The sequence below is a fragment of the Heteronotia binoei genome, chromosome 10 (assembly GCF_032191835.1).
Source record: "Heteronotia binoei isolate CCM8104 ecotype False Entrance Well chromosome 10, APGP_CSIRO_Hbin_v1, whole genome shotgun sequence".
Lineage (NCBI taxonomy): Eukaryota > Metazoa > Chordata > Lepidosauria > Squamata > Gekkonidae > Heteronotia > Heteronotia binoei.
Window position 1 is genome coordinate 18,238,786 of NC_083232.1, and position 15,936 is coordinate 18,254,721.

General features: G+C 40.7%; 1 protein-coding gene across 2 annotated transcripts in view; it reads left to right on the forward strand.

Moving 5' to 3' along the window:
- The window catches only part of DPP6 (dipeptidyl peptidase like 6), a 697,605-nt gene that overhangs the window by 545,946 nt on the left and 135,723 nt on the right, over positions 1-15,936 (forward strand). For both annotated transcript variants that reach the window (XM_060248043.1, XM_060248044.1), the window contains exon 8: positions 2,140-2,260. In XM_060248043.1, coding sequence (XP_060104026.1) covers positions 2,140-2,260 — 121 coding nt within the window. The remainder of the gene's footprint in view (positions 1-2,139; positions 2,261-15,936) is intronic.

Consider the following 15,936-nt stretch of genomic DNA (forward strand, 5'->3'; position numbering starts at 1 on the left):
TTTAACCTGCCCTGAAATCCCACACAGCACACTGAGAATCTGTCGTATCCTGCAGATGGTAGTGGAAAGTGTCATCAAGTCATAGCCAACTTATGGCGACTCCTCAAGGGGTTTTCAAGGCAAGAGATGAACACTGTTTGTTTGCCACAGCCTTCCTCTATGTAACAACCCTGTACTTTCTTGGTGGTCTTGGTAGTGCTTTCTGAATACTAATGATGGGAGATCACCGAGGAATTCCCGGGTTCCTGTGCAGAGGCTGGCAATGGCAAACCATCTCTGAATGTTTCTTGTCTTGAAAACCCCATGTGGTCGCCGTAAGTTGCCTGTAATTCGATGGCATTTTTCGCCAAAGGATACAGGACATAGGCAGTGATGCTGCAAAATATGAGGACAATGGAATACAAAAGCAACTGCATGAGTTCCAAATAAAACTTCAGTTACAAATAATCAGTCATTTGCATTCATGTAACAAGCACTACTACAGAACATGGAATGTTCCAAAAATATACAATACAATATTCACAAAAATGAACAGGTTCAAATTAATGGCAGAACCAGTAGTCCCCAGAAGCTAAAATTCAGATTCTAATAATGGATGGAACTTCAATGTCCGAACTCCCTTTCAAGCATCCAGTGCTTCCATTTCTGTTGGACCTAGTTCTCATCCAAAAAAGGTTGGTCCAGAGATGTTGATGTTGTCTCAATACGTTGCTAGCTAGTATTGGTCCCGTTTCACAATCAATTGTTTTTTCATGAGTTGGCAATTCAAAGGCTTGCTGTGGTGTCCAAAGACCTCCACAAAATCCTTTGTGTATATTTCCAGGCAACTGAGCACGATGCTTGAAAGGGAGTTCAGACTTTGAAGTTCGCTCCATTGTTAGAATTTGGATTTTGGCTTCTGTGGACTACTGGTTCTTCCATTTATCTTGAACCTGTTCATTTTTGTGAATATTGTATTGTATATTTTCAGGACATTCCATGTTCTGTTGTTGTGCTTGTACATGAATGAAAATGACTGATGATTTGTAATTGAAGTTTTATTTGGAATGCATACAGTTGTTTTTGTATTCTGTCGTACTTATACCGTGTGACCAGTTGTGATTGCAAAATATGAGGAAAGGAATTCTGGATTTGAATTGAACCAGGTTGTAATGCCCAGATGTGTTCTGGAAAGGACTCTCGAGAACCCTCTAGAATGATTCTGTTTGCAATTTAAATCAAGGGAAATTTGCACTAATACTTTGCTTTTGCATCTGTGCGCTGTGCATCCCTCAGGGCCCAAAGGGACAGGACTGAGGTCACAGATCCTTCAGTTTGTAAAAGGCAAGTTGTGTACAGAGCCATGTTTTGGACTGAGTTATGGGAGAGGATATTTAACCCTTCAACCTTGACTCGGTTTTTCTAATTGAAACCAGGCTCTGTGTGTGTGTATGTGTGCGCGCACACACACACATGTGCTTAAGAGCACATCTTTTTAAAATATTAATAATAGCATGAAAACAAGCCCTGACCTTGATAGGCCAGGCTAGCCTGATCTCACGGATAGTTCAACTCAGGGCTTTTTTTGTAGCAGGAACTCCTTTGCATATTAGACCACAGGCTAAGAAGTGGTTAGTATTTGGATGGGAGACCACCAAGGAAGTCCGGGGTTGCTATGCAGAGGCAGGCAATGACAAACCTCCTCTGAATATCCCTTGCCTTGAAAAAACACTACAGAGTGGCCATAAGTCAGCTGTGACTTGATAGCAAAAAAAAAAAAAAAAATGGCATCATGACCTTAGTTTGAATAAATCAAACTGGAAAGGAAGTCGAAGGGTTAGCTCTCCTTTTCTCATGTGGGAATCTGAATCATGGCTGCACGCTTGCACAGTTCACCTTTCACAGATGGAGATCATCGTCCCTCCAATATTCACCCTGAGATTAGTTGCTCAAAGAGGCAGCCACTTGTGTTGGCTTCTGGGTGCATGTCCTTTGATGGCTGAAATCAGTGTGGGAAATTTAGCAAACAAGGCTCTGACTGCTGGCGATTCCTGCCTGCCAGAAGATTAGTGTGGTCATAACGACCATGATGTTCTTTACTGTAGACCATTAACTGTCAATAATAATGACAAAAGGATTCTTTCTCGTGTTTCTGTGTAGATATTTATCTTCGAGAACAACATCTACTACTGTGCCAAGGTGGGGAAACAAGCCATCCGTCTGGTCTCCACTGGGAAAGACAAAGTTATTTTCAATGGACTCAGCGACTGGCTATATGCAGGTAGGACAGGGTTAAAAAGCACTGCCAGCTATGGGGTGCTTCCAAGAGATGTGCCAGAGGTCTGTTCTAACACGTGTGCGCCTGCTGTTAAGGACAGAGGATATTTAAAATATAGTAATTTAAAAGCAAAAGGTGTGGATTTCATAGGAGGGAAGTAGACCTTTTATGACTATCATGGGCCTTTTCAGAAGACTTCTGCTTTTCTACTGCAGCCTCTCGTTGTAATTTCCAAAGGATTCCCCCTTCTTTGTGTTGATTATCACCACTGGTTATAAATGGTGATTAGGCTGAAGTTCCAAGGCTTTTTTTGTAGCAGGAATTCCCCTGCATATTAGGCCACACACTCCTGATGTAGCCAATCCTCCTGGACTTTACAGGAGGCCCTGTACTGAGAGCCTTGTAAGCTCCTGGAGGATTGACTACATCGGGGTGTTTGGCCTAATATGCAAAGGAGTTCCTGCTACAAAAAAAAGCCCTGGGTTGAACTATCCATTTTTACAAAAGTTATGGTGGATCCATTCCATGTGAGTTTTAAAGCAGTATGGGCTGATCTATCTTGTTTGACCTCCTCTTCTTTTTTTTTTTAATATTACCACCCTTGTGATATACAGAAGTGTTCTTGTCATTGCCAAAAGCAAGACTCATTTGTGCTGCTTCATTTGGAATACTGTGTGTACCATTGCTACCATGGTGTGTACCATTCACCATAGCTCAAAAAGGACATTACAGAGCTGGGAAAAGTACAGAGGAGGGCAACCAAGATGATTAGGGGGTCGGGGCACTTTCCCTAATTAGGAATGGCTGAGGAGTCTGGGACTTTTCAATTTAGAAAAGACACAAGTAAGGGGGGACATGATAGAAGTTCATAAAATTATGGGGTGTGGAGAGATTTGACAAACAGAACTTTCTCCCTCTCCCAGAACTAGAGAGCATCTAATGAAGCTGATGGGCAGAAGGTTAAGGATGGATAAAAGTAAATACTACTTTACACAGTTATAAAAATATGAAATTCATTGTCAGAGGATGTAGCGATGGCCACAGGAATAAACAACTTTAAAAGGGAGTAGATAGATTCATGGATGATAGGTCCTTTTTCCTCTTATGCAGGGGTGGAATTCTAGCAGGAGCTCCTTTGAATATTAGGCCACATACCCCTGTGATGTAGCCAATCCTCCAAGAGCTTACAAAAAAGAGCCTTGTAAGCTATTGGAGGATTGGCTACATCAGGGGTGTGTGGCCTAATATGCAAAGGAGCTCCTGCTAGAATTCCACCCCTGCTCATATGCATAACTATCAATGGAAGAGAAGTTGGGCTGTGTTCTTCGTGGGTCTTCTGAACACCTCCTCAGCACCACATTCTGTGTGTAGTGCTGGACATAATAGGTACATTTCCAGCCAACATTAAACGTTTTCATGCCTTCTTGATTTCACTGGCAGAAGCTGAAGCACCAGCCATTGAAACAAGCTTCCCGTGAGAGTTTCATGCACATACTGATAAGTGGCTGAGAGGGTGGGGGGCGGTAAATGGTATTTTTATTTTTATGACTCCACAGTTCACTTACCGTCTTTCAGACAATTTCTTTTGTTGATGACAGAGCGTCTTGTCAGACCATACCCTTGCCCAAGCAAACTGCTGACAGGAAGGGAATTGTTCCCGTAGTGGTTAGCTTGGAGGGCAGAGAGGCAAATGTTACTGACATCTAGTTTTATTCCGTTACTGGAATGTTCAAGAGATGTTCTTCAAGTGCCATTGACTTTCAAGCCAGTCCTTGATTATGAACTGGCAGGATTAGGCCATGTTCATTTTCTGAGGTAACAGAATGGCAACACAGTCCAGCCGTGGTCCTGATTTGATATGGGGCTGGCCGTAAAAGCCATCCCTTTTTTAATGCTGTTCACAGCAAATTTGGGGGAACGTCCCTTTGGTTTCTCTAGATGTGATCAGTGTGAATTAAAACATGATCTCATTCAAGTTCTGTTGACTACCTTTTTTCCATTGGCAACAATTTAAGCACATACTTAATTTAAGTTTTCATGATGAGCTAACATGTACACATTCAATACACAATGACAAAAGCATCAGCTATGTCTTGAGATTTACAGATCTTGGACCACAAACCCCAACTCACAAACTCATTGTATCTGAGGAAGAGTGCTTGCACACAAAGGCTTATACCTTGAATCAGGGCCGGTGCTAGGCTTTCTGGCACCCTAGGCAAGTCACCCACCAGTGCCCCCCATTATTAAAAAATAGGGGATATGAAAAGCGCCAGACTTGAAACTTTTCACATTTTTAATTTACTGATTTTAATTTTTCAAAAAAAAATGTGATAAGTTATTAAAAAAATGTGAGAATAAGCGCTTGCGGGCCACACCAGGAAGGAGGGTGGTGAGACAGGATGAGGCCAAGTCACACATTCGGTAGAGGGGGTGGCTTGGCTTTGTTGAGGGCAGCTTGGTAGTGGGAGAGGACAAGGTGACAGCGGTCAGGAGCCAGAGTCACACGTTGGGGAGGGAGGTCCCAGTGGTGCCCCCCAGGCTAGGTGGCGCCCTAGGCAGGTGCCTACTTTGCTTACTTCCATGCACCGGCCCTGCCTTGAATAAAACTTTATTGGTCTTAAAGGTATCACTGGACTTAAACTATGTTCACAAACCCCAGTTATTCATGTTTTCAGTTACACCTTCTCCTTTCCTTAGATCAAATTACAGGGCCTATTGGAGACTGATCAAGATGGGTAGCCATGTTAGTCTGCCTCTAAGCAGTAGAATCATAGAATCATAGAGTTGGAAGGGACCTCCAGGGTCATCTAGTCTAACCTCCTCCACAATGCAGGAAACTCACAAATACCTCCCCCTAAATTCACAGGATCCTCATTGCTGTCAGATGGCCACCTAGCCTCTGTTTAAAAACCTCCAAGGAAGGAGAGCCCACTACCTCCTGAGGAAGCCTGTTCCACTGAGGAATCACTCTAACGCTCAGGAAGTTCTTCCTAATGTTGAGCCAGAAACTCTTTTGATTTAATTTCAACCCGTTGGTTCTGGTCCTACTTTCTGGGGCCACAGAAAACAATTCCACACCATCCTCTATATGACAGCCCTTCTTGAAGATGGTGATCATATCACCGCTCAGCCTCCTCCTCTTCAGGCTAAACATGCCCAGCTCCTTCAACCTTTCTTCATAGGATTTGGTCTCCAGACCCCTCACCATCTTCGTCACCCTTCTCTGGACCTGTTCCAGCTTGTCTATATTCTTCTTAAAATGTGGTGCCAAAAACTGAACACGATATTCCAGGTGAGGTCTTACCAGAGCAAAGTGATACCATCACATCACGTGATCTGGACACTATACTTCTGTTGATACAGCCCAAAATTGCATTTGTCTTTTTAGCCACCACATCACACTGCTGACTCATGTTCACGTATGGTCCACTAAGACCCCTAGATCCTTTTTGCACATACTGCTGCTAAGACAAGTCTTCCCCATACTATAACCATGCATTGGACTTTTCCTACCTAAATGCAGAACTTTACATTTACCCCTGTTGAAATTCATTTTATTGGTTTTAGCCCAGTTTTCCAGCCTGTCAAGGTCATCCTGTATCCTGTTTCAGTAGAACAGAGTAAGAGTCCAAGAGCACCTTAAAGACTAACAAAAATTGTGGCAGGGTATGAGCTTTTGTGAGGCACTGCTCGCTAGAATGTGAGTCCATCTGTCTTATATATCAGTCTTAAATACCTTATATTTCCAGAAGACTGGAAGAGCACAACAGGTGACAGGAATCCAGAGTCTGAAGCCATTGAATGGGCCTGAGAAAGTTATTTACCATATTAACTGTACAGCAATTATTTTGAATAATTGTCCCAGAACAAGTATGGTTGGAAGAACAGGGAAGGTGCTATTTTCTCATCTCTCAATCTTAATCATCATGTTATTGCTGCTATTTTTGTGAGATTGGAAGTGTTCTCTAGCTCCTTCCTCACAGTTTTCTCTTTTGATCTGGCGCTCTGATAGAAGTCGCACTCTTGAATGTCTGCTTCTTTGAGCCACCACCGCTTTAGCAAGCTGCTGTGGAGAGGTGACTTGTGAGCATATGCTCAGCCCTCTCTCCATCTGTGCAAGTGTTAGAGATGCCATGCCATCAGAGAATACACCAAGGCAAAGTGTGCAGGGGGAGAAACAACACAAGCAGAAGTGTCCTGTCTGCTGTCCAAGTGCTCCTTCGCATTGCTGGGGTTTGCAGTATTTTCTGCAACTGACCGATTTGGTAGTTGATATGATTCATGACTTCTTTTATGCCCCCTCTTTCAGAAATGCAATGCAAAAATTGCTATTTGTGTATTTTTCCTTCCTTCCTTTTAGGGGTGCCATTTCCCTGCCCAGCGGGGGGATTGGGTAGGGTTGCCGGATCCAAGTTGGGAAATTCCTGGAGATTTGGCAATGGGGCCTGGGGAGGACAGGGACATCATGGAGTACAATAACACAGAGTCCACCCTCCAAAGCAGCCATTTTCTCCAGGGGATCTGATCTCTGTAGTCTGGAGATGGATGGTAATTCTGGGGGGTCTTCAGGTCCCACCTGGAGGCTGGGATCCCCAGGGCTTTTTTTTTAGAAGGAATGGACAGGAACGCAGTTCCGACTGGCTTGGCATCAGGGGAGGGTGACCTAATATGCAAATGAGTCCCTGCTGGACTTTTTCTTTAAAAACCCCTGTGTGATGTCAGGGGGTGTGGCCTAATATTCAAATGAGTTCCTGCTGGACTTTTTCTGCACAAAAAGCCCTGGGGATCCCTAGTCTCTTTCCGGTTTTTTTGTATATACATGTAAGACTTTGCAAATTGTGCTCTTAATCACAACACCCCAGTGACACAGTGAGCCCATTAAGGCAGATGGCAGACCTCTAACAAAGGATGTTGCAGTTTCCGCTCATTCCTGGAACAGGAATTCTCTTTGTAAACAATGAAGGAAATACATTCTAGCATTAATCAGGCTTCTCTTCCCATCCATCTCCTGGATAAATCTGGAAGCAGATGTAAGGGGTGTTTTTTTTTTATCTCCCCCCTCTCCCAATTTAGAATATAGAGCTATGCTGCAATTCAAGCTAAGGGTTTTTTTTAATTATTATTATTATTTCTGTAAATCTGTCAATGGGTAAACTTTTGGGAAAGGTATTCTGCCGAATCGTTGACTCCTGATGATACAAAAATATATTCCAATCAATCAGCACTGGTGCAGCAGCGTAATCTACTTAGCGTGTTTACCTGGAAGGTTGCAGACTGAGACTTAAGACTGGTATAGCATGACAGGTGATCTGAAGCCAGGGTTTTGTAGCTGAATTAAACATCAGACTTGCATTGGAAGAGCTTTTTCCCCTCTTCCCCCCCCCCGCCACAGCAACAGCCTTTTGAGATTTTAGTGCAAAATGAAATTGCTGCTGTAGAGGAGAGAGCAAAGGGTGAAAACAACCTGTGGATCCAATTCCAGATCTTTGTTTGTTTGTTTGTTTTGTTTTGATTAAACTTTTAAAAATGCTGTAAAATTTGAAGCGCAGCCTGACAGATGTTACAGGCCAAGGGAGAAGGGAGGCAGGCATGAGTGTTATGAACATCAGGAAACATTTGCTGCTAGTGGGATCAAATGCATGGTGAGAAAGAGGGAATGCCAGTGGAGCACAGTGGCTAATATTGCAAACCAGGGAATACTGAATCTCATCTCAGGCTTTGTTTATAGGGTGTGACGATTCCCTACTTTGCAGGCATTGTCACTGTGGATAGAAAGGCAATTTCCATGGCAAGAGGGGTGGGGTGTCCTGTTAGCTTTTCTTGGCCATCCCCATGTGACCTCCATAATTCCCCTGTCTCTTTTTTTCTAGCTTTTTTTTTTTTTAAGTCAGCAGTTAAGAACAGAAGAGAAGCCATGTTGGATCAGGCCAAAGGCCCATCCAACCCAACAGTCTGTCACACAGTAGCCAAAGAAAGCAGGTGCCATTAGTGGGGCCAGGACACTAGAAGTCCTCCCACTGTTGCTCCCCCCCTCAAGCACCAAGAATACAGAGCATCCACTTCTAACCACACTGGTGGAGCTCCTGATGGCCCTTGGTTTTTTTGGCCACTGTGTGACACAGAGTGTTGGACTAGGTGGGCCATTGGCCTGATCCAACATGGCTTCTCTTATGTTCTTATCACTTGCCCCAGACAGAGAGTTCCATCTATAAATAAAAATAAATAAATAAATAAAAATACCCTGTAGCTAATAGCCACTGATGGACCTCTGCTCCAGATGTTTATCCAATTCCCTCTTGAAGCCATCTATGCATGTAGCTGCCATCACCTCCTTTGGCAGAAGTGTAGTTGCCACGCGCTGACCTGGAGAGCCCAGGAGAACCCGGTCTCATCAGATCTCAGAAGCTGAACAGAGTCAGCCCTGTTTAAGACTTGGATGGTGGATGGGAGACCACCAAGGAAGTCCAGGGTCGCTAGGCAGAGACATGCAATGGCAAACCACTTCTTAACGCCTCTTGCCTTGAGAACCCTATGGGGTTGCCATAGGTCATCCACAACTTGACGGCACCACCCATCACCACCAGTTGCCATATCATTATAGCATTAGTTACAACAATATAGCAACTACCATTTTAAAAAAAACTGGCAAAAATCTCTTCAGTGGCGGGGGCAGGGGAGAGGGCATGGCGATGATAAAATAGCACCAGTGTAGCCTGGAGAGTTTGGAAAATGCACACCTTGCTGACCAGAGGGTGTGCTAACCTGGTTGGACAGCAGTCTTTCAGGAAATATAGTGGCAGCACAGGTTTGGTAAAGCAGGGGGAAACCTGGAAGCTGTACATTTGGAAGATGATGTAATGTAGACACTCTCAAAAACACCAGCTTGGAAGCCCAGGTGGAACAGAATAGCTATTTGGATGCAACTTCAGTGTGCATTATCTAAATTAGCCCCAGCTGTCTACGGGGGTTAAAAGGGCATTGCTACCTAGGCCTGCTGGGAAAAGGATGCAAAGGATACTGCCAGGTGGGGAGTCCTATTCAGTATATCAGTCAGGGGTGGAATTCTAGCAGGAGCTCCTTTGCATATTAGGCCACACACCCCTGATGTAGCCTTTTAAGCTCTTGGGGGATTGGCTACATCACAGGGGTTAATGTCCCATTCGGTATACCAGTATATAGATATGGGCTGGGTACAGACGAGCAGCTTCGGGCTTACCGGAATCACCCTAAACTGTGCCACCCCAAACAAAGCAGACAAAGAGCAATCAGCTGCTCCTGCGTAAGGCTCCTGTTTCTCGCACAAGGGGCACTTCAGCGCACTCAGACAGCTGTTGTGCACCATCCCCTTAGTGTGGTTTGAGTTTCTTTTGTTCCTTGCTTTTGTTTTTTTATGAGAAAAGGGATGTTTTATTCATTTGACAACTACTGCTTTGCTATTCACATGAATTTTGGAAGAAAATTTCATCATAAAAGTAGCAACAAAGCACACACTTTTCTGCTTAACTTACTCTACGGTAAACCAAATTCTTAGAACTGATTTCCTTCTTGTAATTAATTTTTCCTTCTTTTCCAGTTTAAATTTTTTATTAATTTATAATTATACATACCATATCTCATAACGTTACATCAGAATACTTTACAATATGTCCTGATTCATTATCCTTAGAAAGAAAACCAATAATTGTTTTTAAAAAAACAAGAGAACAAAAGTTATTACACTTATAAGGCTTATTGACTTATACTGTCATTCCACCATTTCTAATTTGTTTGCCCTATTATAACTTGTTCTTCCAATTTAAACCCATTACTAATTTGCTTTTCCTTATTCTTTACTCCTTTCTGTATCCAGTCATATAATTTGGCCCATTTTTCTGTGGCTGACTGTTTTGTTTTCCTATTTACTAATGCTGTGAGTATATCTAGTTCTGCAACTTGGAAGACTTTTCCTACCAATTCTCCCATCTTCGGAGTTTTTTCCTGTCTCCAATATTTTGCATACAATATCCTGACGGCTGTTACAACATGAGTCACCAAATGTACATTTTCCTTCCCCACTTCTTTCTTAGCTAAACTTAATAAAAAGATTCCAGGTTTGAACAGAATTACCGTTTTAAGCACTGCTTGAAGGAGTTCATGGACTTTGGCCTAATACTTTTTAGCCCTACTACACGTCCACCACAAATGATAAAACGTACCCATGCTCGAATCATATTTCCAACATTTTGCCCATACACCTATATATATTTTGGCTAGCTGCACTAGTGTGATGTACCATCTGTGGAACATCTTAAATAAATTTTCTCTGTAACCCACCGATTTGGTTACCTTACAATTAACCTTCCACAGTTGTGTCCATTGTTCAAGCTCTATATTTTGTTCCAAATTTTGTGACCATTTTATCATCACTTCTTTAACGGTCTCATCCTCTAATTTCATTTGCATGAGATAATTATAAAATTTTGTTATGAGCTTATCCTCCTTGCCTGTTAACAGTTTGTCAAAATCAAAGTTCTCTTTGTAAAAACCAATTATTTTGTCTTTATTAAATTTTGCTTTGATCTGCGTTGCTAGCCACCAATCAATGTTTACACCTTAGTCTCCCAGCTCTTCAATCGGTTTTAGAGTATCGTCATGGTTTAATGTCTTGATATCTCAAAATCTTAGACTTTAGAAGCAGTTGTGTTTGAACAGATGCCTCAGTAGGGGAAAGCCATCTTGGGGTCTTACTATATATTTTCTTTCTTATCTTTTTCCAACAAACCAATAATGATTTACGTATCAGATGATTACTAAAGTATTTGTGTCCTTTGATGTTATACCACATGTTTGCGTGCCAGCCTTCTTTAAGAACATATCCCTCTATTGTTAAGACTCTTTTGTTCTCCAATCTCACCCATTCACGCAACCAGACCAGCACATTTGCTAAGTAATGTCTCCCAGTCCAGCAGGGCCAGTCCACCATTTTCTTTTTTATCCCACAAAAATTTACATTTTATCCTGGATTTCTTGCCCTGCCATATGAAGGACATAATTACTTTATTAAGCCTTGTAAAAAAATCTTTCCTTAACAATATGTTAATAGTCTGGAATAAGAACATCATTTTTGGGAGGATAGACATTTTTCTTACAGCTATACGCCCCATAAATGACAGTTGTAAGTTCCCCCAATTTTTTAGGTTTCCTTCTATTTCCTTCAAAAGTTTCAGATAGTTATTTTCATAAGGGGTACTGCATTTACTTGTTAATTGTATTCCAAGATATGTAACCTTTTTTCGCATTGGAAACCTGCCTTTTCTGTTAATTGATTCACCATAGAATTCATCATATTTTTACTTAACATTTTGGTTTTCCCTTTATTTACTTTCAAGCCAGCCACCTGCCCATAATCTTTTAAATCTACCAACAACTTAGCAATGGATTCCAGTGGGTGTTGTATAATCAATATTATGTCATCAGCATATGCTTGTATTTTATATTCCTCACCTTTCACTTTGTGTCCTTTAATTCCACTATTCCTGATGGTTACGTTAACAGCCTCTAGAGATAGTATAAATAGCAAAGGTGAAAGGGGACACCCTTGTCTTGTATCCTTTAATAAGCTTATCTCATCTGTCTGATCACCGTTTAGTATGATTTTAGCCTTTTGTTTACTGTATATAGTCTGGACTGCTCTTATAAATTCATCTCCACAATCCATTACTTTCAGCTGTTCTATCATGAAGTTCCAATTTAAGTTACCGAATGCTTTCTCTACATTGAGCAGGACCACTGCTACCTGCTTATCCAGGTTGTTCTCATAATATTCTAAAACATTTAAAACAACTCTCATATTATTCCTCATTTGTCTTTTAGGGAGGAACCCGGTTTGATCTTGGTGGATTATATCTGGCAGGACTCTTTTCCATCTAGTTGCCAGGATAGTTGCATAAATTTTATAGCCCACGTTAAGAAGAGATATGGGCCAGTAATTTTTAACTTCTTCTAAATCAGTGTTTTCTTTTGGAATCAGAACTATATCTGCCTGTTGCCATGTTTCTGGTAGGTCTACTTGAGCCCATATATGTTCCATCCATTGCTTAAACGGTAGTGAAAGACATTCTTTGAAAGTAAGATAGTATTCGGCTAGAAGGCCATTCGGACCTGCCGATTTGTTCTTTTTTTGTTTATTCCATGCTTCATCAACTTCCGGCATTGTTAGCGGACTATTTAGCACTTTCTTCTGTTCTTCTTTCAGGATTGGGAGACTCCTGGATGTCAAATAGTCTTTTTGTTTGACCTCATCTATTTCGGTTTTACTATATAATTGTGTATAATAATCCTTAATAATTTCTTTGAGGTCCTGCATATGATGTTTCTGCTTCCCATCCTTGTCCTTCAAAATGTTTATCAATCTTTTTTCCTTCTCCTTCTGGATTTTATACGATAGCCACCTTCCAGGCTTATTTGCCTTTTCAAAGAAATTTTGTCTTGCAAATCACATTTTCTTCTCCATTTCCTCCAAATACAACACGTGTATTTGGTGTTGTAACATTCTTATTTCATTTTTAATCTCTGACATATTAGGCTTTTCCTTTAGTTGTTTTTCTTTGTGGTTCAGCATATTCGACAGTTCTTCCACTTTCCTCCCTTTTTCTTTATTTTGGATAGCATTATGTTTTATAACTAGGCCCCTATAATATGCTTTACTTTCCTCCCAAACTATTTTTGGGGACATTTCATTCTGACTATCTATTTTGAAGAATAGTTTCATTTCTGCATGTTCCACGAACTTCTTGTTCCTTACTATCATCGGATTCATCTTCCATTTTATATTTCTTTCTTTCTCCTTTCAGGCTTAACATTATTGGGTTGTGATTGGCAAAGGTGTTAAGTAAAATCTCAATCTCTTCCAAATCTCTCATCAGCTCAACCGTCATCCAGCACATGTCAATGCGTGACCACGAGCAGTGCCTGTGTGAATAAAATGTGTAATCTTTTGCTGTTGGATTACATGTTCTCCATGTGTCAACCCATGTGTATTCCTCTGCCACCTTAAAAAAACTTTCTGGGAGCGTATATCCACCTCTAAATTTATGTTTTGATTTGCTTGTCACTTTCCTGTCATCTTCTTTAGTTGTGACCGCATTATAATCTTGGATTATACACGTTATCATATTCATATTTTGACAGTACTAGATGTAATTCTTTAAAAAAATGCCTCATGTCTTTCATTCGGAGCATATATATTAATTAATAAAAATTTCTGGATATCTCTGACTATCTCTATACCTTGAAATCTAGCATCCTTTGAGGAAAACAACAGTTTAGCTTGAATATTCCCCTTAATATACGTTATTAACCCTCTTTTCTTTTCAAGTTCCGATGTTATAAAAGCATTTCCTAACTTCTTATCTTCCAAAAGATGCTGGTCTCTTCTTTTCATGTGTGTCTCTTGGAGGCAGATGATGGCTGATTTTAACCTTCTTAGTTGTGTCAGAACTCTCCTCCTCTTCTTCAGAGAGTTTAAACCATTGACATTTATTGATGTAATTTTCATTTGGTTTGCCATTCTTTAAAATTGTGATCCTCTAAGTTCTGTCTGATTATTTTTCTTTTTCCTTTGTAGTCTTGTTTCCACTTGACTTATTTCTTGTCCAGCCTCATCCTCTTCCTGATCTGATTCTGCTGAGATGTCAGAGCCTTTAGTCGAATTTTCTTTGTCTTCCTGTCCGGGTGGATCTTTAGGATTCTTATATCCTTTCTGCTTAGTCCAGTTTTTTGCTTGGTTATTCAGAAAATCTTCTAACTTCATAACTGAGTCAATTCTATATCTTGTGTTATCAAATGTAAAGAGCAGACCTTCTGGGATAAGCCATTTATAAGAGATCGCTTTCTCCTGCAATAACATTGCTAGAGTTTTATATTCCCTTCTCCTTTGTCTAATTACCCATGGGATCTCTCTCATCAATTTGATATTTTGGTCTTTAATTTTGATAGGTTGATCTCTTGTCTCTTTCCAAACAACATCTTTCATCCTTTTCCGCATGAATTTAAGATGGACTTCTCAAGGAAGGGCATTCTTTTTTGCATATAGAGAGTTTATCCTATAAACAAACGTCTATTTCCTTCTCTACTTCCTTCTTTTCCATGCCTAATAATGGGGCCAAAGCATCCCCCATTAAATCTACCAAGTCTTCATTTTTCCCTTCAGGAATATTTAAAAATCTTAAAATATAATCCGCCTTATCCATCTCTATTTTAGCAGTCCTGAACTCTAAATTTCGTTGTTGGGACTCTACTTTCCCAATGCATTGGTCTCTTAACATTAGTTTAGCTTCAATTGATTCCATAGTTTTAATTAAGTTTGCCATATCCTTTTTAGTGTCTTTCAGTCAGCTATCTACTCCCTCTAATTTAGTTGTCACATCTCCTATCTGTTCACTTAGACTTTTTTGCATTTGAGTTAATGCCCCCATGAAAGTGTTTTTAAAGCTTGCTTGCAACTCTTTAAGTGAGTCTTGGGACAATGCCATCGCTACTGCTTTAGGTTGGCCTGGAGAGAATTTTGATTTTACCTGTTGACTCATCTTTAATATGTTTTCAAATGATTTGTTCACCTTCTCTACCCTTAATGTGCCTCAGCACTCTAATTTCTTTGGATTGATCCACCAGTCTCCTCTACTCTAGAAGAGTTCTGCCCCTTCCCTCCTCAACCACCTTAACAATTTGTTAAATATTCAGTTAATATTATTAAAACCCATCACACACAAAAAAACCCAGAAAAAAACTAATATGCTGTAACCTTCCTATCATACTATCTTCTTCCCTATTTTCCTTGTTTACTATTACTATACAATATCTTCCCCTTTATCCAACAGACTTGTATGTTCTACAATCAATTACCTTTTAGTTTGTAGTATTATCTGTTTTATATATTCAGTCCAATAAATCTACTATTCTGCAGAATTCTCTTATGTTTATGAATTAAAAGATCTCCCCCCCCCCCGGCACTCAGCTATTTCCCCTACTACCAGTTTATTAAGTACACTTTAATTTTATTTCTTACCATTCCACACTTACACACATAGACACTCACACAATCACACAACTCACTTTACCAATTTCATTCCAATTCATTAATCCTCTAACTCCACCTTAATCAAATTCCCTCATATTCCTCTCTTTCATTCATTAAATCTGTCTAACATCCACTTACACTCACATTTATCCACTTCCACAACCAAAAACAAGAAAAGAAATAAAAATCAATCTCAATAAACTTCTATTTTCTTCTGTTCTTCTAGCTTCTTCTGGTTTCCTTCTTTCTTCCCTATTTCTCCCCTCATCTTCTTAATGTCTCTCTTTACAAAACTCCCAAATTGTTTACCGTTTCTATGCTTCCTGTTCCTAGACTTCTTTCTCTCTGCCAATTGCACCGCGCCGTGATATATTATCCTTTAATGTCCAACATCATGTATTCTAGACTATCGTCAACCCTGTTTTTAAGCAGCAATATTGTCTCTATTGGAGAGTCCTGATGTCTCCTTCATGAGCCCAAAAGTCTGGAGAGGAAGAAAGATGCTGAGAAAGGGGGGGGACCATTTTCAGTCAGTCTTGCCCTCTGTCACCGTCACCGGCCTGTGCTCTGCCACACCTCTCGCTCCTCTCTCCCTTCCCTCAGACTTCACCCTTCTCTC